This window comes from Salmo salar, chromosome ssa28 (genome assembly GCF_905237065.1).
Source record: "Salmo salar chromosome ssa28, Ssal_v3.1, whole genome shotgun sequence".
In the NCBI taxonomy this organism is placed as follows: Eukaryota; Metazoa; Chordata; class Actinopteri; order Salmoniformes; family Salmonidae; genus Salmo; species Salmo salar.
This window is the reverse complement of record NC_059469.1, coordinates 29,377,067-29,403,528: the sequence shown is the minus strand read 5'-3', so window position 1 is coordinate 29,403,528 and position 26,462 is coordinate 29,377,067. Positions and strand designations below refer to the sequence as shown.

The 26,462-nt window shown below is 45.4% G+C and overlaps 1 protein-coding gene across 2 annotated transcripts in view; it reads left to right on the top strand.

Moving 5' to 3' along the window:
* The window catches only part of LOC106589834 (dynein axonemal heavy chain 17), a 111,978-nt gene that overhangs the window by 32,116 nt on the left and 53,400 nt on the right, over nucleotides 1-26,462 (top strand). For both annotated transcript variants that reach the window (XM_014180222.2, XM_014180221.2), the window contains exons 38-54: nucleotides 85-312; nucleotides 847-984; nucleotides 1,156-1,288; nucleotides 7,564-7,691; nucleotides 7,824-7,972; nucleotides 9,972-10,254; nucleotides 10,613-10,786; nucleotides 11,947-12,320; nucleotides 12,438-12,540; nucleotides 12,727-12,874; nucleotides 13,075-13,166; nucleotides 13,382-13,543; nucleotides 13,686-13,850; nucleotides 15,405-15,596; nucleotides 15,725-15,991; nucleotides 22,065-22,226; nucleotides 22,361-22,594. In XM_014180222.2, coding sequence (XP_014035697.2) covers nucleotides 85-312; nucleotides 847-984; nucleotides 1,156-1,288; nucleotides 7,564-7,691; nucleotides 7,824-7,972; nucleotides 9,972-10,254; nucleotides 10,613-10,786; nucleotides 11,947-12,320; nucleotides 12,438-12,540; nucleotides 12,727-12,874; nucleotides 13,075-13,166; nucleotides 13,382-13,543; nucleotides 13,686-13,850; nucleotides 15,405-15,596; nucleotides 15,725-15,991; nucleotides 22,065-22,226; nucleotides 22,361-22,594 — 3,132 coding nt within the window. The remainder of the gene's footprint in view (nucleotides 1-84; nucleotides 313-846; nucleotides 985-1,155; nucleotides 1,289-7,563; nucleotides 7,692-7,823; nucleotides 7,973-9,971; nucleotides 10,255-10,612; nucleotides 10,787-11,946; nucleotides 12,321-12,437; nucleotides 12,541-12,726; nucleotides 12,875-13,074; nucleotides 13,167-13,381; nucleotides 13,544-13,685; nucleotides 13,851-15,404; nucleotides 15,597-15,724; nucleotides 15,992-22,064; nucleotides 22,227-22,360; nucleotides 22,595-26,462) is intronic.

The following is a 26,462-nucleotide window of genomic DNA, read 5'->3' as shown; positions in this document are numbered from 1 at the left end:
TCACAACCACAGAGATTTTATGTTCTCACCATCTCTTTAAAACATCTTCATATAGTTTCCTTTGTGTTGTGTTTGTGTGTACAGGACCACTATGACTGGGGTCTTCGTGCCATTAAGTCTGTGTTGGTGGTGGCCGGCTCTTTGAAGAGAGGAGACCCGGGTCGCCCGGAGGACCAGGTCCTGATGAGAGCTCTAAGAGACTTCAACGTCCCCAAGATCGTGATGGACGACTCGCCTGTGTTCCTGGGACTGATTGGAGACCTGTTCCCTGCTTTGGACGTCCCCAGGAAGAGAAACCTGGACTTTGAAAAGGTCGCACACACACACACACACACACACACACACACACACACACACACACACACACACACACACTTGCCTCTCCTTAACTAGACAGAACACAGGACAGAGGTGGGAAGGGCAGAAGTAACATGAGCACTCATATAAATGTACACCTGTGTTTATACAGTATCTATCTATCATCTGAAGTAAAAAATGGTTGTCTTTGTTAAAAAAGTAGTTTCTGATGCTACAGATGTAGGATCGTAATTTGATCACCCTGTTGCAGGATAACTTTTATGCAATGCAGGAAATGTAAAACTTGTAGTGTATTTGTGGTTTAAAAAGGCTTCTGAAATGTGTAATTTCCACATAGAAATTTCAGACTTGATTTTCCCTTACGAAAAATGTATCAGCCTCTACAACAAAATTTCCATTCATTATAATCCACATAATAATTCCAATTTCCTGATGCTTCAGGATTATTTTCCTTGCTGTAGCGAACTGGCTCAAATTAACATCCTACATCTGTAACTGAGGTATTTGTTGTGTGGGTGTGTATCTCAGGTAGTGAAGCAGTCAGTGCTGGACCTGAATCTGCAGGCGGAGGACAGTTTTATTCTGAAGGTGGTTCAGCTGGAAGAGCTGCTGGCCGTCCGACACTCCGTCTTCATCATCGGCAATGCCGGCACCGGCAAGTCCAAGGTACCATAAACCCTCATCCCTCTAACATCTATTGTGCTTTTCTGACTCCAGTTGTCTGGAAAGAGTCTGCATTTCAAATGCCACCCTATGGGCCCTGGTCAAAAGTAATGCACTAAAAAGGGAATAGGGTGCCATTTTGGATAGAGACAAACTGTTGTGTTGTGTCTCCAGGTGATGCGCTCACTGAATAAGACCTATCAGAACATGAAGAGGAAGCCGGTGATCGTGGATCTGGACCCCAAGGCTGTCACCTGTGACGAGCTGTTTGGCATCATCAACCCTGCCACCCGAGAATGGAAGGACGGTATGATGGAACTAGTTAGGCTAAAATATAGTTGAAACGTGTAGTCAATGAAGCCCTAACAACACAATAAGTCAAGCAGCTTTGCATCTGGACTTCTCTCTCTAGTTCTAGTCACAATGCCCCATCTGTGCAACCTGAGTTAATAGTGTCGAAGTGTTTTTGAGTAGTGTTGCATGGTATACCGGTACCACATTAATATCACGGTACTAAAACGTCATGATACTTATGATGCCAACATTTTAGAATACCGTAGTACCGTTTCATATGATACTACCGACTTTTTCATCCCTACCGATCTAAAGTTATAAAATGTTTATGCATTCAGTTGAATTTAAGCAACAGCCACTACTCTCTTGTATGCTCATGTCCAATAATATCCACTTCACTTTCATGTGCATATCACGTGTGGCAGCTATAATAAACCAGCCTCATCCTCTACCAGCCCTCACTCACCTGTTTCTCTCCATCCGCCCTTCACATCCTCTACCAGCCCTCACTCACCTGTTTCTCTCCATCCGCTCTTCACATCCCCTACCAGCCCTCACTCACCTGTTTCTCTCCATCCGCTCTTCACATCCTCTACCAGCCCTCACTCACCTGTTTCTCTCCATCCGCTCTTCACATCCCCTACCAGCCCTCACTTACCTGTTTCTCTCCATCTGCTCTTCACATCCCCTACCAGCCCTCACTCACCTGTTTCTCTCCATCCGCTCTTCACATCCCCTACCAGCCCTCACTCACCTGTTTCTCTCCATCCGCTCTTCACATCCTCTACCAGCCCTCACTCACCTGTTTCTCTCCATCTGCTCTTCACATCCTCTACCAGCCCTCACCACCTGTTTCTCTCCATCCGCTTTTCACATCCCCTACCAGCCCTCACTTACCTGCTTCTCTCCATCCTCTCTTCACATCTCCTACCAGCCCTCACTCACCTGCTTCTCTCCATCCGCTCTTCACATCCCCTACCAGCCCTCACTCACCTGCTTCTCTCCATCTGCTCTTCACATCCCCTACCAGCCCTCACTCACCTGCTTCTCTCCATCTGCTCTTCACATCTCCTACCAGCCCTCACTCACCTGTTTCTCTCCATCCGCTCTTCACATCCCCTACCAGCCCTCACTCACCTGCTTCTCTCCATCTGCTCTTCACATCCCCTACCAGCCCTCACTCACCTGTTTCTCTCCATCCGCTCTTCACATCCCCTACCAGCCCTCACTCACCTGCTTCTCTCCATCCGCTCTTCACATCCCCTACCAGCCCTCACTCACCTGCTTCTCTCCATCTGCTCTTCACATCCCCTACCAGCCCTCACTTACCTGCTTCTCTCCATCCGCTCTTCACATCCCCTACCAGCCCTCACTCACCTGCTTCTCTCCATCTGCTCTTCACATCCCCTACCAGCCCTCACTTACCTGCGTCTCTCCATCCGCTCTTCACATCCCCTACCAGCCCTCACTCACCTGTTTCTCTCCATCCGCTCTTCACATCCTCTACCAGCCCTCACCACCTGTTTCTCTCCATCCGCCCTTCACATCCTCTACCAGCCCTCACTCACCTGTTTCTCTCCATCCGCTCTTCACATCCTCTACCAGCCCTCACTCACCTGTTTCTCTCCATCCGCTCTTCACATCCCCTACCAGCCCTCACTCACCTGCTTCTCTCCATCCGCTCTTCACATCCCCTACCAGCCCTCACTCACCTGCTTCTCTCCATCCGCTCTTCACATCCCCTACCAGCCCTCACTCACCTGCTTCTCTCCATCCGCTCTTCACATCCCCTACCAGCCCTCACTCACCTGCTTCTCTCCATCTGCTCTTCACATCCCCTACCAGCCCTCACTTACCTGCTTCTCTCCATCCGCTCTTCACATCCCCTACCAGCCCTCACTCACCTGCTTCTCTCCATCCTCTCTTCACATCCCCTACCAGCCCTCACTCACCTGCTTCTCTCCATCTGCTCTTCACATCCCCTACCAGCCCTCACTCACCTGTTTCTCTCCATCCGCTCTTCACATGCCCTACCAGCCCTCACTCACCTGTTTCTCTCCATCCGCTCTTCACATCCCCTACCAGCCCTCACTCACCTGCTTCTCTCCATCCGCTCTTCACATCCCCTACCAGCCCTCACTCACCTGCTTCTCTCCATCCGCTCTTCACATCTCCTACCAGCCCTCACTCACCTGCTTCTCTCCATCTGCTCTTCACATCCCCTACCAGCCCTCACTTACCTGCGTCTCTCCATCCGCTCTTCACATCCCCTACCAGCCCTCACTCACCTGTTTCTCTCCATCCGCTCTTCACATCCTCTACCAGCCCTCACCACCTGTTTCTCTCCATCCGCCCTTCACATCCTCTACCAGCCCTCACTCACCTGTTTCTCTCCATCCGCTCTTCACATCCTCTACCAGCCCTCACTCACCTGTTTCTCTCCATCCGCTCTTCACATCCCCTACCAGCCCTCACTCACCTGCTTCTCTCCATCCGCTCTTCACATCCCCTACCAGCCCTCACTCACCTGCTTCTCTCCATCCGCTCTTCACATCCCCTACCAGCCCTCACTCACCTGCTTCTCTCCATCCGCTCTTCACATCCCCTACCAGCCCTCACTCACCTGCTTCTCTCCATCTGCTCTTCACATCCCCTACCAGCCCTCACTTACCTGCTTCTCTCCATCCGCTCTTCACATCCCCTACCAGCCCTCACTCACCTGCTTCTCTCCATCCTCTCTTCACATCCCCTACCAGCCCTCACTCACCTGCTTCTCTCCATCTGCTCTTCACATCCCCTACCAGCCCTCACTCACCTGTTTCTCTCCATCCGCTCTTCACATGCCCTACCAGCCCTCACTCACCTGTTTCTCTCCATCCGCTCTTCACATCCCCTACCAGCCCTCACTCACCTGCTTCTCTCCATCCGCTCTTCACATCCCCTACCAGCCCTCACTCACCTGCTTCTCTCCATCCTCTCTTCACATCTCCTACCAGCCCTCACTCACCTGCTTCTCTCCATCCTCTCTTCACATCCCCTACCAGCCCTCACTCACCTGCTTCTCTCCATCTGCTCTTCACATCCCCTACCAGCCCTCACTCACCTGCTTCTCTCCATCCGCTCTTCACATCCCCTACCAGCCCTCACCTGCCTGCTTCTCTCCATCCGCTCTTCACATCCTCTACCAGCCCTCACCACCTGTTTCTCTCCATCCGCCCTTCACATCCTCTACCAGCCCTCACTCACCTGCTTCTCTCCATCCGCTCTTCACATCCCCTACCAGCCCTCACTCACCTGCTTCTCTCCATCCGCTCTTCACATCCTCTACCAGCCCTCACTCACCTGTTTCTCTCCATCCGCTCTTCACATCCTCTACCAGCCCTCACTCACCTGTTTCTCTCCATCCGCTCTTCACATCCCCTACCAGCCCTCACTCACCTGTTTCTCTCCATCCGCTCTTCACATCCTCTACCAGCCCTCACTCACCTGTTTCTCTCCATCTGCTCTTCACATCCTCTACCAGCCCTCACCACCTGTTTCTCTCCATCCGCTCTTCACATCTCCTACCAGCCCTCACTCACCTGCTTCTCTCCATCCGCTCTTCACATCCCCTACCAGCCCTCACTCACCTGCTTCTCTCCATCTGCTCTTCACATCCCCTACCAGCCCTCACTCACCTGCTTCTCTCCATCTGCTCTTCACATCCTCTACCAGCCCTCACTCACCTGCTTCTCTCCATCTGCTCTTCACATCCTCTACCAGCCCTCACTCACCTGTTTCTCTCCATCCGCTCTTCACATCCTCTACCAGCCCTCACTCACCTGTTTCTCTCCATCTGCTCTTCACATCCTCTACCAGCCCTCACCACCTGTTTCTCTCCATCCGCCCTTCACATCCTCTACCAGCCCTCACTCACCTGTTTCTCTCCATCCGCTCTTCACATCCTCTACCAGCCCTCACTCACCTGTTTCTCTCCATCCGCTCTTCACATCCCCTACCAGCCCTCACTCACCTGCTTCTCTCCATCCTCTCTTCACATCCCCTACCAGCCCTCACTCACCTGTTTCTCTCCATCCTCTCTTCACATCCCCTACCAGCCCTCACTCACCTGCTTCTCTCCATCTGCTCTTCACATCCCCTACCAGCCCTCATTCACCTGTTTCTCTCCATCCGCTCTTCACATCCTCTACCAGCCCTCACTCACCTGCTTCTCTCCATCCTCTCTTCACATCCCCTACCAGCCCTCACTTACCTGCTTCTTTCCATCCGCTCTTCACATCCCCTACCAGCCCTCACTCACCTGCTTCTCTCCATCCGAACTTCACGCACGTCTATTCCTCTGTCAGTCTTTTAAAATATAATTTAGCCATGATGGTGAGCCGGGATACAGACCCAGACCCTGATGAGTCTTCTGTTGTTAGATTTGTACGTGTGTTACATTGGAGCAGCGTGCAAAGTGAGCAATGTTGATACATTGTATCATTTTATCGCCTGTTATAACCAATAGCACAGACCAGTCTGAGTAGACTTTGCAAGTTCAGTGTCATGCAGCCTCTGAGTGTCAGAGAGGGAAAATGGAGCACCGCTTCGCAAGAGGCATGCTTGCAGCTTTACAGCAAAGAAAACGGCTTGTCTCTAGCCTAAATGGTTCAATGTGACCCATATTACCAGAGGTCTTGTCTCAGCCTAAACGGTTCAATGTGACCCATATTACCAGAGATCTTGTCTCAGCCTAAACGGTTCAATGTGACCCATATTACCAGAGATCTTGTCTCAGCCTAAACGGTTCAATGTGTCCCATATTACCAGAGGTCTTGTCTCAGCCTAAACGGTTCAATGTGACCCATATTACCAGAGGTCTTGTCTCAGCCTAAACGGTTCAATGTGACCCATATTACCGGAGGTCTTGTCTCAGCCTAAATGGTTCAATGTGACCCATATTACCAGAGGTCTTGTCTCAGCCTAAACGGTTCAATGTGACCCATATTACCGGAGGTCTTGTCTCAGCCTAAACGGTTCAATGTGACCCATATTACCAGAGATCTTGTCTCAGCATAAACGGTTCAATGTGACCCATATTACCAGAGATCTTGTCTCAGCCTAAACGGTTCAATGTGACCCATATTACCAGACATGCCTTTTTTTATTTCAATTGGGATTCGTACGCATTTTATATCATTTCACAAACCATGTCGCGGGGCGTTTTAAACTAATCCTGGGTCACTAATTATTGGTTTGATAACAAACAACGTTGTTCAGTCATGTTAGCTAGCTAGCTAACAACCTGGTAACTTGACAGTAGGTTTAGGTAAATTTGATTAGCACAGGAAGAAAGGAAAACGGTCTGCTACTCATGAGATGTGCTTCAAAAGGTAGGATTCATATAGGCCTAATGTAAGCCTAAACTATATCAAAAATCTATTTATTTCTGGTGCACCTTATATTCTGTTTGGTGCCTAACATTTTAAAAGTTGGGAGCAGTGTGTGTGTGTGTGTGTGTGTGTGTGTGTGTGTGTGTGTGTGTGTGTGTGTGTGTGTGTGTGTGTGTGTGTGTGTGTGTGTGTGTGTGTGTGTGTGTGTGTGTGTGTGTGTGTGTGTGTGTGTGTGCTTTTACTAGAGTGAGGGAGACGGAGAGAGTGTGTGTGTCTGTTAACTGAAGAGTAAACAAGGTTTCATGCAGTGTTTTCTCCTTACTGACACAATGACATGCAGATCATTATGCATGTATCTCACAGGAGGTTGGTGGCAGACACACACAAACACACATACACAGACCTTCATTGGGGAGGACGGGCTCGTGGTAATGTCTGGAGCGTAATCAGTGGAATGGTATCAAACACGGTTTCTAGGTGTTTGAATGCCATTCCATTTGTGCCGTTCCAGCCATTATTATGAGCCGTCCTCCCTTCAGCAGCCTCCACTGATGTACTGCTTATTCCTTCCTCCCATTCCTCCAGCCAAATCACAGCTAGGCTTTTTGCAAATATAAGCAAATCAGCCATTCTATGCAGTATTCTATTAAACGCTGAACAGTGTGACATTAAATTCAATGTGTTGTATTGAGTAGAAGTGTACATTTCAGTGAGAAGTTTTTGGAGAACGTTTATAAAACGTGAACAAGCGTCGGGGGACGGGGCGAACAGGATGCTAGGCCACTGATTTCTTTCCACCGTGGTATCGTGATACTTGGCCTGGTATCATATCATTTGTAAAATGTTGATATCGTGACAAGCCTATTTTGGAGTCTGTCCGGTTGTTGTGTAATGTTGTGTGCCACGCTGGTTGCAGGTCTTTTCTCCTGTGTGATGAGAGATTTGGCCCTCATCAGCCATGACGGGCCCAAGTGGATCGTACTGGACGGAGACATCGACCCTATGTGGATCGAATCCCTCAATACTGTCATGGACGACAACAAGGTCTGTGTGTGTTTGTGTGTGTGTACCTTGACCTCAGGGTGATCTGGAACACCTCCAGGTTGGGGATTTTGGCAGCGAGACTGCTTGTGTGTGTGTGTTTGTATGGTCCTAACCCCGTGTGTGTGTCTGTAGGTGTTGACTCTGGCCAGTAACGAACGCATCCCTCTTAACTCCACCATGCGTCTGGTGTTTGAGATTAAGGACCTGCGGACGGCCACTCCAGCCACCGTGTCCCGGGCTGGAATCCTCTTCATCAACTCTGCTGACCTGGGATGGAGCCCGTCAGTACCTCCCTACACATACACTATATATACAAAAGTATGTGGACACCCCTTCAAATTAGTGGATTCGGCTATTTCAGCCATACCCGTTGCTGACAGGTGTATAAAATCGAGCACACAGTCAATCATCTCCATAGACAAACATTGGCAGTGGAATTGCTCGTACTGAAGAGCTCAGTGACTTTCAATGTGGCACCGTCATAGGATGCCACCTTTCCAACAAGTCAGTTCATCAAATGTCTTCCTTTCTAGAGCTGCCCCAGTCAACTGTAAGTGCTGTTATTGTGAAGTGGAAACGTCTAGGCGCAACAATGGGTCAGCCATGAAGTGGTAGGCCACACAAGCTCACAGAACGGGACTGCGGAATGCTGAAGTGCGTAGCACGTTAAAATTGTCTCTCCTTGGTTGCAACACTCACTACCGAATTCCAAACTGACTCTGAAAGCAACGTCAGCACAAGAACTGTTTGTCGGGAGCTTCATGAAATGGGTTTTCATGGCTGAGCAGCCGCACACAAGGCTAAGATCACCATGTGCAATGCACCACTCCAGTGTCGGCTGGAGTGGTGTAAAGCTCACCGTTTCCACGCTCTGGAGCAGTGGAAACGCATTCTCTGGAGTGATGAATCATACTTCACCATCTGGCAGTCAAATTTGGGTTTGGCGGATGCCAGGAGAACACTACCTACCCGAATGTATAGTGCCAACTGTAAAGTTTGGTGGAGGAGGAATAATGATCTGGGGCTGATTTTCATGGTTTGGGCTAGGCCCCTTAGTTCCAGTAAAGGGGAATCTTAATGCTACAGCATGCAATGACATTCTAGACAATTCTGTGCTTCCAACTTTGGCTACAGTTTGAGGAAGGTCCTTTCCTGTTTCAGCATGACAATAGTCCCGTGCACAAAGACAGGTCCATACAGAAATGGTTTGTCGATATTAGTGTGGAAGAACTTGACTGGTCTGCACAGAGCCCTGACCTCAACCCCATTGACCACCTTAGAGATTAATTGGAACGCCGACTGCGAGCCAGGCCTAATCGCCCAACATCAGTGCCTGACCTCACTAATGCTCTTGTGGCTGAATGTAAGTCTCTGCTGCAATGTTGCAACATCTAGTAGAAAGCCTTCCCAGAAGTGTGGAAGCTGTTATAGCAGCAAAGGGAGGACCAACTCCATATTAATGCCCATGATTTTGGAATGAGATGTTCGACGAACAGGTGTCCACATACTTTTGGTCATGTAGTGTACATTAAATCGAACACCTCGGTGGTGTCCCATATGACACCCTATTCCCTATAAAGTGCACTACTTTTGAACAGGGGCAATAGGGCTCTGGTCAAAAGTAGTTCACTACATGGGGAATAGGGTGCCATTTGGGATGCGGTCCGTAAGTCATATTGTCATTATATAACACGTTAGGGTTAGGGTCAATTTCATTTGAAATTCCAATTAAATTCTTGAATTCACTCATGAAGTGGAGAATTTATGTTGAATTCAATTAGAATTTCAACAATCTTCAAGTTATAGATTTGGAATTAGACTGTTTGAATTGGAATTGTAAAAATAATTATATTTGGAATTGATTTGAATTGGAATTCAATATTTGTACATTTTCCAGTTGATGGAATTAATGCATTTAGTATAAGAAATGGACTGCAATTTGTATTTCTATAGTTCCAGTATAGCTATGCTGACTGAACAGTGACATGATCAGCCTAAAAGCCTGAGGGAATTGAATTCTAATTGGAATTTGTGAAATTGTTGGGGATAATATTTAATTGCAAATTTAGTTATTGGAATTTACCTAACATTGGAAATCAGAGGAATTGAATTATCTCTGAATTCAAAGTCTGACCTAGAATTTGAGTTGAATTAAAAGGAATTTACAGGGAGAGAGAATTGAATTAGAATCCATGAATTTGTGGAATTAACCCTAAACCTGCAACACATATTTATTGACCTGAGTGACCGTGTGTCCTGTATGTTTGTGTGTTCCATCAGGGTGGTGACCAGCTGGATCGAGAAGCGAGAGGTCCAGTCGGAGAAAGCCAACCTGTTCATCCTGTTTGACAAGTACCTGCCTACCTGTCTGGAGAAGCTCAAGTTCGGCTTCAAGAAAATCACTCCTATCCCAGAAGTCACACTGGTCCAAACCCTGCTCCACTTCATGGAGTTTCTACTGGTGCCTGAGAACACCCCGCCCGACTCCAACAAAGAACTCTACGAGCTCTACTTTGTGTTCGCCTGCATCTGGGCCTTCGGGGGGGCCATGTTCCAGGACCAGGTAGCTACCCACTCAGGACTACGTTCATCCTCAAGGGGTGCAGGGTTCTCCCCAAGGGGTGCTGTGCCACTTTGTGGACTATGAAAAATCAAAATAAAGTGCAGATAGTGGCAGTTACAGGTGTTTAAAAACGCAAAAATCTCGAGTCCAAAGGGGGTCACTGCACCCCTCTAGGGCCCTGGTCAAAAGTAGTGCACTATATAGGGAATAACATGCAATTTCAGAGGCAGCCAGGGTAATATTTTCACTGTGCGAAATGCAGAGACTCTCCATGAACAAGTGAAGGAAAGTGACAGTCAGATTCTGCTGAGTTCAGACTAACTTAACTTTTCTCTCTGTCTGTGTGTTTGGTCGGTAGCTGACAGACTACCGTGTGGAGTTCAGTAAGTGGTGGGTGAATGAGTTCAAGACCATCAAGTTCCCATCTGCAGGGACTGTGTTTGACTACTACATCGACAGAGACTCCAAGAAGTTCCAGGCCTGGACGGAGTTAGTCCCCAAGTTCCAGCTGGATCCAGACCTCCCACTGCAGGTCAGAGTTCTGTCTGTCTGCCTAGCAACTCACCCAATTAATGAATGACACGGTGGACTAACTCTTAGCTTCTAGGACTCTTAAGACATTGTAGTTTGTCTTTGCTAGGAGGTGTTCTGCAACAGTGTTGTAATAAGACGTTTCTCTCAAATAAATTTAGATTTTGGAGAGTTAATTGAGCTGACAGCCATTTTGCGTTGTTTCGCAATGGATTTAGTCATCAATCTAGCAAGAGGGTAATGTTTTATTAATGTAGTAGTGTGTGTCCCCCACCCCTAGAAAGCTATGACCTTTGGCTTTCACCTGGAATAGTTTATTTATGTCTGACAAAAAAACAAACACTTTTCAACCCATATGATCTAGTGCACAATAAAAGTATAATAAAACATATACAAATATGATGAAATGTGACCCGTTTCAGGAAGCTAGGCGTATGTCGCAAGTCACGACTTGACAGGAGAGGGGTTATGATTTTTAAAAATGTGAATGAATAAGCCTTTTCATACTTTTGTCAAGATTTGTTACATTTGTGAACGTCTAACATTTGGGCCATTTAAACAGCATGTGTACTGCCTACAGACAAGGGGAGAAGGGCTATGTAAACGGCTTGGTTTTGTTGTTCTGAGCAAATGCAATGTGTCTGCCTCCGACGTAAAACAAATGTTTGACTTCCACACACAATTACTTCTTTACTTATTTTAGGTTTAAGAAAGTGTGTAGATCGTATTCTTTATCATAATGCTATGAAAGTTATGTATTTAGATCCGCCTGCTTGAGACAAATTCAACGATTGCTTTGCCATGTCTGTGGCATGAAGCAGCCGAGCTGGATAAATGTTTTTCTAAGGACTGTCCTTTTGATGTAATGTTGCAGTGAAGTGATATAAATCGATGTAATGATACAGCCGACCACCAGAGGGAGGCAAATACAAGTTTATTCGACAGAGGACATTTACATGCTCCTAGGAAAATCTGGATTGCTGTCTTCTGACTTATAAAACAGTGAGAAATCAATCAAATAAGTCATGTAAACATCTACATATTTTTTAAAGGAATTCTAGTGCCCGATTTCAGTGACCGTCAGCTTAAGAGGATTGTTAAGCACCAGATTCTGAAGAGTTATTCTGTTGACCTTTACCCTCTGTCTCCTGTTCCTCTCAGGCATCTCTGGTTCACACGGCTGAGACCATCCGTATCCGCTACTTCATGGACAAACTGATGGAGAGGAAGTTTCCTGTGATGTTGGTGGGCAACGCGGGCAGTGGCAAGTCAGTCCTGATGGGAGACAAGCTCCGCAGCCTCAGCACTGATTACTATGTGGTTCAGTCTGTCCCCTTCAACTTCTACACAACCTCGGCCATGCTGCAGGCCATACTGGAGAAACCCCTGGAGAAGAAGGCAGGCCGGAACTACGGCCCCCCCGGCAGCAAGAGTCTCATCTACTTCATAGACGACATGAACATGCCTGAGGTCGACAAGTACTTCACTGTGGCTCCGCACACACTCATCCGCCAGCACATGGACCACGGACACTGGTACGATCACAGCCATTGACTAGTCAACCACTACACAACATAACTACAATCACTGTTTTGATCCCTCTCTCTCTCTCACCCTCACTTTCATCCCCCTCTCCCTGCCTCCCTTCCCAGGTATGACAGAGCCAAGCTGACTCTGAAGGACATCCATAACTGCCAGTACGTGGCCTGTATGAACCCTACAGCTGGCAGCTTCACCATCGACCCCCGACTGCAGGTACTCACCAGACTAACGCTAAACACAAGGCTGGAGAAGAAGCGTAGTAGAAGAAACCTCTCTAGTCGTTCTGTTTTAGACCGCTCTTGACCCTCTGCATCCCATAGATGCCGTATGTATGGTAATATACTGTAAACCTGCTCCTCTCTCTCTCTCTCTCTCTCTCTCTCTCTCTCTCTCTCTCAGAGGCACTTCTGTGTCTTTGCGGTGAGTTTCCCGGGCCAGGACGCACTCCAAAGCATCTATAACTCCATCTTCACCCAACATCTGGACATGAATGGCTTTCTCCCCGCTGTCAAGAAGTTCTGCTCCACGCTGGTCACCTCTGCAATCAGTAAGAACACTACCTAGAAACACTGAGATAATCATCATGTCAACCTGAAAATGTAATGACTTAATTCAACATCTCATCCATCTCATTTTATGATATTGAACTTGTGTCAGAGATGGGGGAAACCAAAGCATTATATAGGCCTACAGTATTTGCCCTGTTTCCATGTTCTTACCTGTCTGTGTGTATATTTTCTTCTCTAGTGTTCCACCAGAGGATCTCCACCTCCTTCCTTCCCACGGCAGTCAAGTTCCACTACGTCTTTAACCTCAGAGACCTCTCCAACATCTTCCAGGTAAACCCTTCTCCCTTACATCTATCTATATGATGGGCATCTTGATCATACATCATAAAGTTGGTTTGAGACACTTTGTTATGGATTACTGAGGAGAGGAATGAGATATCTTGCTGTGTGTGTGTGTGTGTAAATGTGGTGAGAGATCACCATCATGTTAGTGCCTGTGTGTGAGATGTTCAATTCGTCCCTGTGTCTCTCCTGTTTGCTGCCAGGGTCTTCTGTTCTCCATGCCAGAGTGTGTGAGGGCCCCTGCTGAGCTGGTGAGACTGTGGCTTCATGAGTGTGACCGTGTGTACGGAGACAAGCTGGTGGAGGAGAAGGACATGGTGCTGTTTGCCAAGATTGAGGGAGAGATCTGCAAGAAGTGCTTCGAGGTAAGACTTAACACACACACACACATACACTCATTGTCTGATATTGAGAAAAAAAATCTAAACTAAAGTTGAATAAAGTTATTCAATATTAACAGCAGATTTCTCATTGTCCATATTGGTGTGTATTTTCCTCTGTCTGCAGGAAATTGATGCAGGTTTCCTCTTTGAGAAGCCCAACATCTTTTGCCACTTTGCCCAAGGCATCGGCGAGCCCAAATACTTCCCTATTCCAGACTGGGTGGTTCTGAACAAGCTGCTACTGGAGGGCCTGGACAGCTACAACGAAGTCAACGCTGTCATGAACCTGGTGAGTCCACCATGACACACTACAAAAGCAAATACCTTGTGTTGGCATCGCGCCATCACTGGAGAGAACCCAGAGTAGTTAACCTACTCAACAGCCAGTGGAATCCCGTGGCGCGATATTCAAATACCTTAGAAATGCTATTACTTCAATTTCTCAAACATATGACTATTTTACACCATTTTAAAGACAAGACTCTCGTTAATCTAACCACACTGTCCGATTTCAAAAAGGCTTTACAACGAAAGCGAAACATTAGATTATGTCAGAAGAGTACCCAGCCAGAAATAATCAGACACCCATTTTTCAAGCTAGCATATAATGTCACATAAACCCAAACCACAGCTAAATGCAGCACTAACCTTTGATGATCTTCATCAGATGACACTCCTAGGACATTATGTTATACAATACATGCATGTTTTGTTCAATCAAGTTCATATTTATATCAAAAACCAGCTTTTTACATTAGCATGTGACTAGCATGTGACTAGCATTCCCACCGAACACTTCCGGTGAATTTACTAAATTACTCACGATAAACGTTCACAAAAAACAGAACTCCTTTATGCAATCGCGGTGTCTGATTTTAAAATAGCTTTTCGGTGAAAGCACATTTTGCAATATTCTGAATAGATAGCCCGGCCATCACGGGCTAGCTATTTTGACACCCACCAAGTGTGGTACTCACCAAACTCAGATTTACTATTAGAAAAATTGGATTACCTTTGCTGTTCTTCGCCAAAATGCACTCCCAGGACTTCTACTTCAATAACAAATGTTGGTTTGGTTCCAAATAATCCATAGTTATATCCAAATAGTGGCGTTTTGTTCGTGCGTTCAAGACACTATCCGAAGGGTAAAGAAGGGTGACGCGCCCGGCGCGTTTCGTGACAAAACATTCTAAATATTCCATTACCGTACTTCGAAGCATGTTAAACGCTGTTTAAAATCAATTTTTATGCGATTTTTCTCGTAAAAAAGCGATAATATTCTGACCGGGAAACCCTGTTTTCGTTCAAAGAAGAAAAAATAAAAACATGGTGTCGGCTCGTGCACGCGCCCCAGTCTCATTGTTCTCAGATCGACCACTTACCAAATGCGCTACTGTTTTTCAGCCATGGCCTGCAAAGTCACCATTCAACGTTCTGGCGCCTTCTGAGAGCCTATGGGAGCGTTAGAAAATGTCACGTTATGCCAGAGATCCCCTGTTTTGGATAGAGATGATCAAGAAGGCCAAGAAATAGTCAGAGAGAGCACTTCCTGTTTGGAATCTTCTCAGGTTTTGGCCTGCCAAATGAGTTCTGTTATACTCACAGACACCATTCAAACAGTTTTAGCAACTTTAGGGTGTTTTCTATCCAAATCAAACAATTATATGCATATTCTAGTTACTGGGCAGGAGTAGTAACCAGATTAAATCGGGTACGTTTTTTATCCGGCCGTGCAAATACTGCCCCCTATCCCCAACAGGTTAAAAACCTGATTGAGATAAAGAGAGAGTCTAGTCCTAGACCTTCCTGTGACCCTGTTTGTTTGTGTGTGTTTGTTCTTCAGGTGCTGTTTGAGGACGCAATGTCCCATATCTGCCGTATCAACCGTATCCTGGAGTCTCCTCGCGGTAACGCCCTGCTGGTCGGGGTGGGCGGCAGCGGCAAGCAGTCTCTGTCTCGCCTCGCTGCCAGCATCGCCAACCTGGAGGTGTTCCAGATCACCCTGAGGAAAGGCTACGGCATCCCCGACCTCAAGGTGTGATGCTATGCTCTGGCCACCTGTTAACCTCTGTTAAGATGCTGACACACATCTCCCCCACTCCTCCCTTGCCCTCCTCTCTCCTCCTCCTCTCCCCACCCTCCTCCCTCCCTGTCTCCTGGTAGTTGGACGTGGCCGCCCAGTACATGAAGGCTGGGGTGAAGAACATAGGGACGGTGTTCCTGATGACCGACAGCCAGGTGGCCGAGGAGGAGTTCCTGGTGCTGATCAATGACCTGCTGGCGTCGGGGGAGATCCCCGGTCTGTTCCAAGACGATGAGGTGGAGAACATCATCGTTGCCATGAGGAACGAGGTCAAGGCTGTGGGCCTGCCAGACTCACGCGAAAACTGCTGGAAGTTCTTCATCGACAGAGTCCGCAAACAGCTCAAGGTGATACTCAGTGTGGCCAGTCTGGCTTGTCATTGGGGGTTGTTGAAGGTTTTGGTCTGTATGTTCAGCGGCTTTACAGAGGGGTCACCCAGCTAGCACATAACGTTCTGAGAACCATATGTTTCTTAGAGCTTGGTTGAAGCGTGGTTGTCAATCAATGAAATGTATTTATAAAGCCCTTTTTACATCAGCAGATGTCACAAATTGTTTATACAGAAACCCAGCCTCAAACCCCAATTAGAAGGAATGCAGATGTAGAAGCACAGTGGCTAAGGCAGGAATCTAGGAAGAAACCTAGAGAGGAACCAGGCCCTGAGGGGTAGCCAGTCCTCTTCTGGCTGTGCCCGGTGGAGATTATAAGAGTACATGCCCATTATGGCCAGATCGTTCTTTAAGATGTTCAAACGTTCATTGATGACCAGCAGGGTCAAATAACAATCACAGTGGTTATAGAGGGTGCAACAGGTCAGCACTTCAGAAGTAAATGTCAGTTGGCATTTCAATGCCAAGCATTCAGAGGTCGATAGACAGAGGGTCGAAACAGCAGGTCCGGGACAAGGTACTGTGTTCGGTGAACAGGTCAGGGTTCCATAGCCGCAGGCCGAACAGCAGAAACTGGAGCAGCAGCACGATGTACTCGGTACGGGGACAGCCAGGAGTTATCAGGCCAGGTAGTCCTGAGGCATGGTCCTAGGGCTCAGGTCCTCCGGGAGGGGAGAGAGATGGAGAGATGGGAGAGTTAGAGGGAGCATACTTAAGATCACACAGGACACCAGATAAGACATGAGAATTACACCAGATAGGACAGACTGACCCTAGCCCCCCGGCACATAGACTATTGCAGCATAAATAGTGGAGATTTACTACCCTGAGATAAGACGGAGTATAGCCCACGAAGATCTCCCACACGAGCCCGAGGGGGCGCAAAACCAGACTGGAAGATCAGTGACTCAACCCACTGAAGTTAAGTATATCGAGAGAAAAAAAAGCGTTGCATGATGTGATGCACCCCTCCTAGGGACGGAATAGGAGAGCACCAGCAAGCCAGTGACTCAGCTCCAGTAATAGGGTCAGGGGCAGAGAATGCCAGTGGAGAGAGGGGAGCCGGCCAGGGAGAGACAGCAAGGATGGTTTGTCACTCCAGTGCCTTGTCATTCTCCTTCGCACCCCTGGGCCAAACTACACTCAATCATAGGACCTACTGAAGAAATGAGTCTTCAGTAAAGACTTGCAAACGTAATAAGATGGTGGTCCGATGGTCCAGGATAATGAGTTTTTTTTTAAAGATCCACAATATCTATTCCACGGGACAAAACTAGATCCAGGGTGTAGGTCTGGAGACATGTTGGACAAAACCCACTGAGTCGATGATGGCTCCGATAGCCTTCTGGAATGGGTCTGTGGACTTCTCCATGTGAATATTGAAGTCACTAAAAAAAATTATATTACATGCAATGACTACAAGGTGCGATAGGAATTCAGGGAACTCGGCGGGGTATACGGTCCAGGAGGCCTTTAAACAGTAGCTATAAAAAGTGATTGAGTAGGCTGCATAGATTTCATGACTAGAAGCTCGAAATACGAAAACAGTGGGGTTTTTTCTTGTAAATTGAAATTTGCTGTCATAAATGTTAGCAACACCTGCACCTTTGCTGGATGAGCGGGGGATATGGTCATTAGTGTAACCAGCAGGAGAGGCCTCATTTAACGCAGTAAATTCATCAGGCTTGAGCCATGTTTCAGTCAAGCCAATTACGTCAAGTTTATGATCAGTGAAGGATTTAACATGAAGTATTCCTATTTTGAGATATGAGGTATTATCACAATCTCTTTCAGTAATGGCTAACAGCCTGCTGCCTGCACCCTATCTCATTGTGGAGTTAGAGCCCTGTCTATGTTGATAGATAAGATGAGAGCACCCCTCCAGCTAGGATGGATTCTGTCACTCTTCCGCAGGCCAGGCTTGGTCCTGTTTGTTGGTGAGAACCCAGAAAGTGGTCCAGTTATCCACAAATTCGAAAAACTGTTTTCAACCAGCGATTTATGTGAGTCGGCTGTAAACCTCATCACTCCCCCTAACTGGGATGGGACCAGAGACAATTACTAGATATCAACACATCTTTCTAGCTAAGTTACACGCTCAAGTTATGTTGCGCTTGGTGACCTCTGACTGTTTAATCGTAACCTTGTTGTTGCTGACGTGGATAACAATATCCCTATACCATCTACACCAATGTTCCCCAACTGGCGACCTGCGGGCCGAATTAGTTTTCTAAGCAAAAACCCCCAAAAAATGTGTGTGTGGAATTGTCATTGTTGGACATAAAAGACAAAAAAAACACCAGGAAATCAGCTCCAATTGATTTTAATTTAAGAAATCGGTTTCCAAGTATCAATATCAATGGAATACTAGAGAAAAAAAAACAAAAAAAAACATGAGAAATAAGAAAAACATTATATATACAAAAGTATGTGGCCACACAAGCTCACAGAATGGGACCACTGAGTGCTGAAGCATGTAGTGCATAAAAATCATCTGTCCTCGGTTGCAACACTCACTACCGAGTTCCAAACTGCCTCTGGAAGCAACGTCAGCACAAGAAATGTTCGTCTGGAACTTCATGAAATGGGTTTCCATTGGCCGAGCAGCCGCACACAAGCCTAAGATCACCATGCGCAATATCAAGCATCGGCTGGAGTGCTGTAAAGTAGATTTGTAACAGCCTAAACATTACAAACGGCTCTCGACCTTCGCTTCTCCCGAGTCCATACGGGAGATGTAGCGATGAGAAGAGACTGTAACAACCAATTGGATACCACGAAATTGGGGAGAAAACGGGATTAAAAATGTTTTAAAAAAAGAGGGCTCGGCTGACTTCTTTCTGACTAGCGAATGGAAAAGTAACCTAGTTAATTAAAGTGGAAAAGTAGCCCGCTGAAAATGAGCCCTTAATCAGCTGTATAGCCGATAGCCGCGCTAGTGGCTCGTTTCTTAAAAGTTCAAACATGGTTACATTTAATTACATTTTTGGTAATGTTCTAGGAACGTTCTCCAAATGGTATGGCATTGGGAATGTTCTCAAATAGTTCAGAGAATGTTAAGAAACAACATGCTTCTGTGGGATTTTCTGTACTCCAGCATAACGTTTTCTACACGTTTCCTCATGGTTCTATTTAAAGTCATGTTCTCAAATTGTTCAGAGACCACTGGCGGTCACACTGGTGGTTACGAGTCATGGATGCAGTAAAATTCCACGTGACCTTTTAGTCATGGTAATTAGGCTTCTCAAAGCTCTGATGCTGCTGCTTGTCATTAGTAGCCTACCAAACTTGCTAACTGCCTGGTACTCAGCACTCTATTGTCCCTCTAATAACTCTGACATCAATGCAAATTAATTTGAAAAACTAATCAAACACTTCATGAGAGCCCATGCTCATGTTGAGCAACATTTCTATAGGCTATGCAATCATGCAAGAAAACAGAGATGGCATGTAGCCTAGCCCATAGGCCAATATGTTTTAATAAGGTTTGTATCATAACTAAAGTGGCCAAATAACTTCTTACAATTAAGCACATTAATCCGCTTTACAAGGGGTGTAGAGCCTAACTGGCATACATAAGCAGCACTTAAGTTTGGGGAAGATGACTTTCTCCATAAAAATGCACCTTTATAACAAAAGCATCACATGCATAATTGCATTTGCGGTCACTTTTGATAATGTTGTTTTCCACTAATGGAACATTTGCGCTTATAGCCTACTGCCGTGTGCGCATTGCTGCGCTTATAATGTGAAGAAATAGCTTAATAGTTTAGCAACATTTTAAGCTAAAAGTTCTGATCTGTTGTGTTAGCCCCATTGCGTAAATATTTTTGGGGGATGCTAGTGGTTGTATTAATTTGGGATCTATCGCATCCCACAACTGTCCCAGACTATGTTTGGAATAATTATTTCTCGCAATTGGATAAGGACGGAGGCAATTGCGTCCCCGATGTGTCTGTCTTCACTTGTAGCCTGTGAGAAATACCCGATCACGTGACGGAGCACGCAGCACTCAGGGAGAAGGGCACAACGGCTACTGGCCGCAAAAGGCATGGATTTTTTTAGGGTGCATTACGGCCACACAAAGGAGATACCGCCGTGAAATTCTAGGCATTATTAAGTGATTGTCAAATTGTGAATGAGTGACTGATGTAGTGTGTTCAGCCTGTGCACAACACAAAGCAGAGCTCATGCCTTTCAAGCAATTTTTTTCAAATCATCATTAGAGTTGTATCATGCAGCCTTACAATGTATTAAAAATAAAAATAATATAGCCCAATGTTTGTAGAACAACTAAAGTTACATTAATATCTCTAAATTAAGCATATAGGAATACCTATTTATTTGTTAACCGCTCAAATCGTTTGGAGAAAATATCCTTTCTATTTCATTCAGCTTTGTTCAATTGTATTCTTAACTATAAAATAATAATGTAATTCTAAGCAAATCTTGTCTGTTTAATGAACTAGTGTAGCCCACAGCCATTTGGGCAGATGAGGACCTAACATAAGAACAACTCAGAGTATGCTATTCTGTTCTTCTGAAATAGACTACATTTTCTTCATATCATGCTTCTTTAGACCTGTCTAAAATAAAAAGGTGAAGGCTATAATACATGGATTTATTAGACTTTTTAAAATGTAGTTGTTCCAAAGGTCAGCATCAGTGGAAGCAAGAAGATGCTATATTAGTTTATATTAATTAACGGTCAATTACAGTGAGACCGACAGTTATTTGCTTGACAATCACTGGCTGACGAAATTTCGTGACCACCACAGCCCTATTGGTGCGGCTACCCAACGCATCACCGGTGGCACACTGCCTGCCCTCCAGGACACCTACTGTACAGCACCCGTCACAGGAAGGCCAAAAAGGTCATCAAGGACATCAACCACCTGAGCCACTGCCTGTTCATCCTGCTACCATCCAGAAGGCGAGGTCAGTACAGGTGCATCAAAGCTGGGTCCAAGACTGAAAAACAGCTTCTATCTCAAGGCCATCAGACTGTTAAATAGCCATCACTAGCCGGCCTCCACCCAGTACCCTGCCCTGAACTTAAGTCAGTGTCACTAGCCGGCTACCACCCGGTTACTCAACCCTGCATCTTAGAGGCTGCTGCCCTATGTACATAGACATGGAATCACTGGTCACTTTAATAATGTTTACATACTGTTTTACTAATTTTACATGTATATACTGTATTTTAGTCAATGCCACTCAGACATTGCTCGTCCTATTATTTATATATTTCTTAATTCCATTATTTTACTTTTAGATTTGTGTGTATTGTTGTGAATTGTTAGATACTACTCTACTGTTGGAGCTAGAAGCACAAGTATTTCGCTACACTTACAATAACATCTGCTAAATATGTGTATGTGACTAATAAAATTTGATTTCACTAGATCCATGGATAGATAACAGAAGATTATAGGATTTTGGATTTTCACTGATGCCGTGTCACAATAAAAAATGCATGATTAATGCATGAGCAAATACATTTCCATGTGTCCTATCCGTGTTTGGAGTTCAACATTTTTACCCAAAATAGTTAGGGGTAGTGATGAGGTATTAAAAGACTTATTGAAACATTAAGTGAAGGTTTAAGGAAGTTAGTTAAAAACCTCCAAATAACCTTAAGATTCCATTCTTAGAGTGTTAAGAAAACTTTCAATAATAACCATAAAACTTTCACAACATTTAGAGAATGTTCGCACAATGTTATTTAATTACCTTCAATTCATTTCCATTCTCAGAGCGTTAATAAAACCTCCCAGGCAGACTTTCAGGGAACCAGAGTAAAACGTTCTCAGAACCTCCCTGCAACCTAAAAATGAACATTCCCAGAACAGGCTACATTTTCACTTCTGTTCTCAGAACATTTAAAAAACATTTAGTTTTACCGGTCAGGAAACGTATGGCTTCGTTGCCACAACCAATGTGAAACCAAAAACAGACATTCCCACAACTTCCAAGGAACCAAATATGCTAGCTGGGTAAAGTGTGTGTGCGCATGTGTGTCGTCCTGTAGGTGATCCTGTGTTTCTCTCCGGTGGGATCCACTCTGAGGGTGCGAGCCAGGAAGTTCCCTGCCGTGGTCAACTGCACCTCCATCGACTGGTTCCACGAGTGGCCAGAGGAGGCGCTGGTGTCTGTCAGTGCTCGCTTCCTCTCCGAGACAGAGGGCATCATGGTGAGGAAGACATGTTACACCCCTCGACCCCGTTCCAAAACAATCCCTAGCCCCTTCCCTGAGTTGCCTCATGTAGACCCCTCATCTAGCGTTTACTGTAATCCTGTGTGTCCGATTTTCTCTCTTCCCCCCAGCCCGAGGTGAAGGACTCTCTGAGCCAGTTCATGGCCTTCGTCCATAAGACAGTGAATGAGATGTCCAAGTTCTACCTGCTGTCAGACCGTCGCTACAACTACACCACGCCGAAGACCTTCCTGGAGCAGATCAAACTCTACCAGAACCTCCTGGCCGTCAAGAGGGGCGAGCTGCTGTCCAAGATGGAGCGCCTGGAGAACGGATTAACCAAACTGGAGAACACCTCCGCTCAGGTCAGATATACAGTATACCACCACACACACGGTCTGGGAGTTAGTTATCCACCTGCACTACATTTAACACAAACAGGCTATTACATTTTATACTGTATCAATATCATATCTTCATTTTAAGATTTCTATATAATTTGTGCCTGTTCCATCTCTGTCCGACGGTGTTGAGAAAGCTACTCATTCAAATGAGTGGATTCAGCTATTTCAGCCACACTCGTTGCTGACAGGTGTACTGTATAAAATCGAGCACATCGCCATGCAATCTCCATAGACAAACATTGGCAGTAGAATGGCCTTAATGAAGAGCTCAGTGACTTTCAACGTGGCACCGTCATAGGATGCCACCTTTCCAACAAGTCAGTTCGTCAAATTTGTGCCTTGCTAGAGCTTCCCCAGTCAACTATAAGTGCTGTTTTTGTGAAGTGGAAACGTCTAGGAGCAACAACTGCTCAGCCGCGAAGTGGTAGGCCACACAAGCTCACAGAACGGAACCGCCGGATGCTGAATAGCGTAGCGTGTAAACATTGTCTGTCCTCGATTGCAATACAACACTCACTACTGAGTTCCAAACTGCCTCTGGAAGCAACATCAGCACAATAAACTGTTCGTCGCTCTGGATAAGAGCGTCTGCTAAATGACGTAAATGTAAATTACACATTATCTTAACATCTGACTCCAGAGTGCAATTTGCAGTCGATGACATTTCACGTTTAGATATGATCATTTATCACAAAGTAGTTTGGATGTAGTGAACTAACTTTGGTTAAGTAAACTGTATTTTTCTTAATTACATAAGGTTGGGCAGCGTACTCTGCTGTCATCGATCGCTAGACCAGAAATAGTCAAAAGTTGACATTTTTTCCCTACTTCCTCGTTAAGCAGACATAAGCACACTTGGCACCATCGAGGTGCGGATGTTTACTTTCTACACAAGTTGTTATTTTTCAGTTTCGTCCTAAGAACAGATTGTAGTGGTAAAATTAAAAGGGATACATTTTTTGGTGCCATTTAGGCAAAATGGAATTCTAAGCGTCACTCCAGTTAAAACAGGCTCTGCGAACGTTCGATTCCATTCATGCATTTCCATCAATTCCTGCACTCATTTGAGATCATTTCCACACTGCCACGATATGGGGGAAAAACTAGGCCTTATTTTTAACCAAATGTTGCAATTGCGATTTAGATCAAAACACTTTGGTGAACTTTTGGAATCATGGAAATAGAATGTTTATTCTAATTCTATAGTTAGAATATAAATAATAGTGGGCACTTCGAATACAGTGTTGTTTGACATAACAACGAATGAAAATGCCATGGACGAGTTATTGTGTCAGGGTAAGAACCAAAGTGATGTGCAGTGATTCCTAGGGGACCCTATAATCTTTGGCTACATTAAATCTTTATTCATGTAGCCAAGATATTCATGCTTCGCCTATTCCTCTTTGATTTAGAAGACACTGTTGCACAAACAACATGTTGATTTAGGCCTCCACCAGCACTGGTATCAGCTAGCATTAAGCATCTCCAATCCAAAATTAAATCTAGAATCGGCTTCCTATATCGCAACAAAGCATCCTTCACTCATGCTGCCAAACACACCCTCGTAAAACTGACCATCCTACCGATCCTCGACTTCGGTGATGTCATCTATAAAATAGCCTCCAACAGTCTACTCAACAAACTGGATGCAGTCTATCACAGTGCCATCCGTTTTGTCACCAAAGCCCCATAGACTACCCACCATTGCAACCTGTACACTCTTGTTGGTTGGCCCTCGCTTCATACTCGTCGCCAAACCCACTGGCTACAGGTTATCTACAAGTCTCTGCTAGGTAAAGCCCCGCCTTATCTCAGCTCACTGATCACCATAGCAGCACCCACTTGTAGCATGTGCTCCAGCAGGTATATCTCACTGGTCACCCCCAAAGCCAATTCCTCCTTTGGCCGCCTTTCCTTCCAGTTCTCTGCTGCCAATGACTGAAACGAACTGCAAAAATCTCGGAAGCTGGAGACTCATATCTCCCTCACTAGCTTTAAGCACCAGCTGTCAGAGCAGCTCACAGATCACTGCACCTGTACATAGCCCATCTGTAAACAGCCCATCTATCTACCTACCTCATCCCCATACTGTATTTATTTATTTATCTTGCTCCTTTGCACCCCAGTATCTCTACTTGCACATTCATCTTCTGCACATCTACCATTCCAGTGTTTAATTGCTATATTGTAATTACTTCGCCATCATGGCCTATTTATTGCCTTAACTTGCCTCATTTGCACTCACTGTATATAGACTTTTTTTTTTGTTCTACTGTATTATTGACTGTATGTTTTGTTTATTCCATGTGTAACTGTGTTGTTGTATGTGTCGAATTGCTACGTTTTATCTTGGCCAGGTTGCAGTTGCAAATGAGAACTTGTTCTCAACTAGCCTACCTGGTTAAATAAAGGTGAAATAAAAAAATTTAATAAAAAAGTCAAGTATGTTTCCTCTGCTGAAGGTAGCTAACGTTACCAGTCTAGCAGTGACTACCATGGCATAGGTGAAATTGATTGACAGTGTGTATCCAAAAGACTTGCCTAACTTGCCTAATCCAGCTAGGCTAGCAAGCTAGCTAACAATATGTTAACTCTAATCGAGAATCTTGTTTTCTTGTGAAGAAAACAGTTATTGTATCGCATCGCTTCTCAGCTGTTGTTGAAATGGATTCCCCATCCGTTCAGCCTGAATATCCCTCTGATAATCTTTGGTCACCGTAAGCATCATTCTTGATAGCCACAAACCACTGGCAGCATCTGGGTAAATCTCTGGTTGGTAGAACAGTGAAAGATAACACATTTTTGCTCTTGTTTGTGATTAGTACAGCCAGACAGAACACCACATGGGGATGATGACAAACGTCAGTGAAAAACAAACGTTTAAAAATCGAATTGCGTAGAGATGTTCTGAGATTACTGTGTGTCGGTGGTTCGAAGTAAACAATGCCATCAACCAAGTTTGTGGGCACACCCCATCCACCAAGCAGGGCTGTACCTGAATTTGCTATGAATGCCGGAATTTGTGGTTCACTATAAGCAGACGAATACACAGAAAGTCGAAACTTCCCAATTCTATCAGTGAAATTAAAATGCGCTTTGGTTTGGATGTTTATGACAAAAACAGAATGTTGTTAATATAATAATGACTATATGCCGTGGCAGAGCCAGAGTGAAATTCCCCTTTAAACCAAATGAAGTGTGCACAAGCTTTAACTAAGCTTAAGCCACAGATAATGTAAAGAATACATCTATGGTACAACTATCTTTCTTACCATGTGCTAGCTGGCAAGCAACTGGCTATTTTGTCGGGTGGGTTCCACCACTGACGTGTGGGCTAATCACTAGCTAGCTACAGTGGCTTGCGAAAGTATTCACCCCTCTTGGCATTTTTCCTATTTTGTTGCCTTACAACCTGGAATTAAAATTGATTTTTGGGGGTTTGTATCATTTGATTTACACAACATGCCTACCACTTTGAAGATGCAAAATTTTTTGTGAAATAGGACAAAGAAAACGGAAAACTTGAGCGTGCATAACTCTTCCCCCCCCCAAAGTCAATACTTTGTAGAGCCTCCTTTTGCAGCAATTACAGCTGCAAGTCTCTTGGGTTATGTCTCTATAAGCTTGGCACATCTAGCCACTGGGATTTTTGCCCATTCTTCAAGGCAAAACTGCTCCAGATCCTTCAAGTTGGATGGGTTCTGCTGGTGTACAGCAATCTTTAAGTCATTCCACAGATTCTCAATTGGATTGAGGTCTGGGCTTTGACTATGCCATTCCAAGACATTTAAATGTTTCCCCTTAAACAACTCAAGTGTTGCTTTAGCAG